The sequence below is a fragment of the Cornus florida genome, unplaced genomic scaffold, assembly GCF_030987335.1.
Source record: "Cornus florida cultivar Cherokee Brave unplaced genomic scaffold, ASM3098733v1 CherokeeBrave_3.0.0_Hap2_Chr07, whole genome shotgun sequence".
NCBI lineage: Eukaryota > Viridiplantae > Streptophyta > Magnoliopsida > Cornales > Cornaceae > Cornus > Cornus florida.
The window spans coordinates 24,459,530-24,464,201 of NW_026775577.1; the positions used below are offsets into that span (position 1 = coordinate 24,459,530).

Sequence of the window (4,672 nt, forward strand, 5' to 3'; positions counted from 1 at the left end):
CTTCTTTCTCTCTCCTCATTTCTCTCTCATCATCATTCCCTTTTTCTTTTATTTTCTTCTTTCTCTCTCCTCCTTTTCTAGCTTCTTCACGTGGCTTCTTTCTTTTTTCTTTCAAAATATATATACAATATATATATATATATATATATATATATATATATTTTGAAAAGAAAAAAGAAAAAAATTATAATAAAATCAGCATATAAATTCGAAGCCGAACTTATTTTAATAGTATATTTACTTTTTAATGTGTGCGTATATAATTAATTTACTTGAAATTTTCTGTCGTGAAAATTACACATATATTATAGAAATATATAAAGAACAATACAAACTTGAGAAAATTTAGGATTACTTTAAAATGATTTTCATTTTAGGTTTTTCTTTCCTTTTAATTTTTAAAAATAAAATTATAAGAAAATTTTGTAAAATTGTATCAAGGTATTTTCATTTTTTATAGAGGCAATTTTTTTTAATAACACTATGCCAAATGAGTTATTTTTATTAATTTTAATTTAATATTAAGGGGTACAATTTTATTAAATTTGTACTAAGGGCTATTTTAATCATTATTATAACATCAATTTGCAATAAATTGGCTTGTTAGGAGGGTTTTATGTTAATTTTTTCTCAAGTGGGTTTCTTGCCAAAAATTGAAATTAGAGAGGAATTTAATGCAATTTGACCTATTAATTAATAATTTTTGTATGAATATTTTGCTATTTAGACAAAATTGCCGCTCCATTATCAAATTTGTTAGAACTCTTGAACTATTAAGTCGTTAACCAAATAACATCTTAAACTATGATCAAAAAAAAATTTTCCTAAACCACAACATGTTCTCTGCATCATAATGACCATTTAGTCTCCATTAATTTAATACAAAATGACTAGAGAGTTTGGCTGCAGTGTCAGGAAAACACGAAATAACGACCCACTATTGTATTAACAGCTAATGTATTATAATGATGGAAATTATTATTGAAATAATATTTCTCATAAATATAATTTAGCTACTAGAATAATATTTATATTAAATTATCATTAATATGATTTAATTATATTTTTATTAAAATATTCAAAACAGTTTCGACTCTAAACTATTCTAGTGTATAGAGTTGTTGAATCAGTAAAAAAATAGAGAAGGTTCTGAAATTCTAAAATTTTCATTTTACTTTATAGAGTGTGTATTATTAGGAAATTTCGATCCCAATATTTTCGCATGAATTTTCCCATCGGTACATCGGAGTTCGCCAACTTCTCTAATTAACATCCACGAAAAAACAACAAAGCTTTTGAAATTCTAAAATATTGTTTTAGCTTGACACATACTTTACACCCGAACTTTATTGAAGAGTTGACAAAAAAAAAAAAAAAAACACACACACACACACAAAAAAATAATAAATAAATAAATAGAAGAACTGGAAATTTGGTTAATCTTGTGTTTACAAGGATCTTAAGGTTCCATTATGCTTTAAAGTGACCATAGTTTGTTCATTTGATGATTGTTTTGAGAGTAAATTTGTGAATGTCCATCACACACACTGATGGTCCAACCCATGCTAGTGTTGCACAGGGTGGGACTTGGAAGCTTCAAAGTTCAAATGCCTCACTTTTATGTGCTGCATTTAGTTTGTGCATGTACTTATAATTTTTTTTTTTTTAATTTTAATGACGATGCAATTATTTTCATAATTTTACAAAGAGGGTATTTTCATCATCACCCGAGTGCTTGTCTATTTGAAGTTTTGAACCTAAACAACCACTGTTGGTGGAATTAAAAGTAAACGTCGAGCTCCGGAACAAAGCAGAGAAACTTCTGAAATTCTAAAATATTTAGAGAAAACGCGGTTTTCATAAACTGTCGAATTCCAGGAACAAACAGAGAAGCTTCTGTAATTCTAAAATATTCACGAAGGAGAAAACAGGCATTCATAAACAAATTGTTGAATTCCACGAAAAAACACAGAAACTTCTGAAATTCTAAAATATACCTTGCACCTGACATACTTTAACACCAGAGCTTGGCTAAAGATTTTGACAATCGAAAACGAAAACAGAAGATTCAGAAGCCCAATTCAATTCTTCTTGTTTTTCAGTGAATTGGGGGTTTTTCTTTCGGTGCAGAGCAAAACAATCATGGACATTGTTGGAGGGGCTCTTTTGGGAGCAGCAACCGGTGAATCACTGACAGCTGTTATGGATTTTTCAGACACAGCCATCAACTTCAATGACAACCTCCAAGGATTCGAATCAAGAGTCAATGCAATCGTACAAATTGTACGTGAGATTCAGGAATTGGACGGACAATCGAACCAGGAAGAAACCAAAATGTTCACCGATCGGATGGAAGAGGCCCAGAAGCTTATCCGCAAGTGCTCGAAAACCCCGCGTTGGAATTTGGTCAAGAAGGCTTCCTACTCGAAGAAGCTCAGAAAATACGAAGATTCGCAAGTGAAGTTCTACCAGACCTATGGGCAAGCTCTGCTCATAAAGTATGTCAAGAAGATGCTAGCTGTTCCTGGAAGATGCGGGAACCAGTGGACTGTTTCTGTTTCTGGGGCTTCCGGTGGGAAAGGTCGGCACAGCAAGGTCTTCACCTTGAAAGGCCTCCGGGACCGTCGAGTTCGCATGTCCGTCCACACGGCTATACAGTTCTATGATCTTCAAGATCGTCTTGGTTTCGATCATCCCAGCAAGGCGGTTGATTGGCTATTAAAAGAGGCTGCTAATTCCATTTCTGAGCTTCCTTCAATTACCACTTCATTTCCCGATATACAGGAGCTCAGCGATGAAAAGAGGTCCAGTGCAGGCACCGAACAAAGGTTTGGAGATTCTTCATTTCCTAATACACAGCAGCAGCAGCAGCAGCACATTTTTTTGTCGAAATGGACTGGTAGTAGCACTTCAGAGACCAATAAGGGCTCCGGTTTCTCTCTTTCCCAGTCTGAGAGCCGGAGAAAAGCCCCAGAAAGGGCTGCCCTGAAGGAGAAGGAGAAATTCAATGCGTCCGGCGTGGAGAATCACCCAAATGGAAACCCAATCTCGCAAACTTCTTTCACTGAACTTCTCACCACAATCCATGGATCATCTCAACGAAAGCACGGTGGTGGGGAGCCTAATTTGTTTCCCAAGCCAGCTCCCCAGTGGTCTCCTTCAACTCCGATGGATTACTTTTCTTGCGGACTTCTTGGTCCGTCCTCATTCCGGACCAGTCAAATTCAGCAATCCTCGTCTGGGTTTTTAGAACAGATTCATTTGGGAAATTCCCTGCCACAATCCATGACGATTTCGCCCTTCAATGTTGCAGGAGACCACCATTCCGAGCTGCAGCAATTTTCTTTTGTCCCGGACCATATCGTAACTGATGCCGGCGGCAGTGATTACAATCTCAACTTCACAATCTCTTCGGGCCTTGCTGGTTTCAATAGGGGGACGAACCTTCAGTCCAATTCATCCTCTCATCTTCGGAGGTTTTCTCCTATAGACGGATCAAATGGATCTTTCTTCCAAGGGACCTTAGCTCCGAATGCTGCTCCTGTGGAGATCAATCATCATCATCAGTTCCCAGCTGGACTTGATGGTCGCTTGCAGCTCTGCTACGGGGATGGCAACCGGAACTCCGAACACAAGGGGTAAGGAAAGAATTGAGTTCCTTGAAGAGCTAGCTAGTTCCTCTTAGCACGCGTTTTTTTTTTTTTTTTTTGTTGCACAATCATGGGAGTTTCTACAATTATGTTACTCTTAAAGGCCTGTTTGGCATGCGCTTTATTTTAAAGGTCCGTTTGACATACGATTTGTTTTAAGTGTTTTGTTTTTAGTTAAAACAAAAATAGTATTTTTATTGTAGGAGTGTTTTGAAAAAAAACCGGAAGCACGTTTAGAAATGATGTTTAGCTGTGAAAATTTCAAAAACAGAAATATACAAAACATGTTTGGTAGGTAATATGTTTCAAGAATTTCAAAAACAAAACATATTTTGTTACTTCAATTGAAATTGGTAGAGATAAAAATAGTCACAGAATTAGGTATGAGTAACTTTTATTTTCTCCACTATCCTTGGTTCTTCTTAGAGAACTCCTTTTCTTTGCTCATGTATTGGTATTATTATGATTAGTAAACCCCAACATTTCTTTTGCTTTCTTTGGAGTACGTAATCTTTCTGTGAACCTGTAGGCTATGTGTCATTGCCTACTGGTTTGACTTCATTGCTTCGAGATTTATTTATTTATTTATTATTATTATTTTAAAAAAAAAAGATAGTTAATTCAATTCAACTCAACTTAACCAAACCATCCATTCCATTGAAATACATTTAATAACACAATATACAACCTGTTGTGTATAATAATAAAAAATTCAAAAATTTTACATAAAGATGTCTCAGCTAGGGCTGCAAGTTGGGCTGGCCCAACCCAACCCAGTCCCAACCCAACCTCAATCCGAATTGGGTTGGGTTGGCTTAACCCGAATTGTACTCAACATGGGTTATGGTCATAACCCAGCCCGAATATTTTTGGACGGGTTGAGTCGGGTTGACGGGTTGATTTTTTTTAAAAAATTTTTTTCAGAAACTTATATATATATATATATATATATATATATATATATATATATATATTATATTTGATTATATTATTAAAAAACAAATTATATATATATATATATA

At 34.8% G+C, this 4,672-nt stretch overlaps 1 protein-coding gene across 1 annotated transcript; it reads left to right on the top strand.

The window, feature by feature from the left end:
• The first annotated feature begins 2,060 nt into the window (after positions 1-2,060).
• Positions 2,061-4,020, top strand: LOC132267594 (transcription factor TCP2-like). Its single transcript, XM_059768734.1, has one exon. The coding sequence runs from the start codon at positions 2,143-2,145 to the stop codon at positions 3,640-3,642; it is 1,500 nt and encodes a 499-aa protein (XP_059624717.1). The 5' UTR covers positions 2,061-2,142; the 3' UTR covers positions 3,643-4,020.
• The last annotated feature ends 652 nt before the right edge of the window (positions 4,021-4,672 follow it).

Coding starts and splice junctions, on each gene's coding strand:
- LOC132267594 (XM_059768734.1), top strand. CDS start 2,143: ATGGACATTGTTGGAGGGGCTCTTTTGGGAGCAGCAACCGGTGAATCA.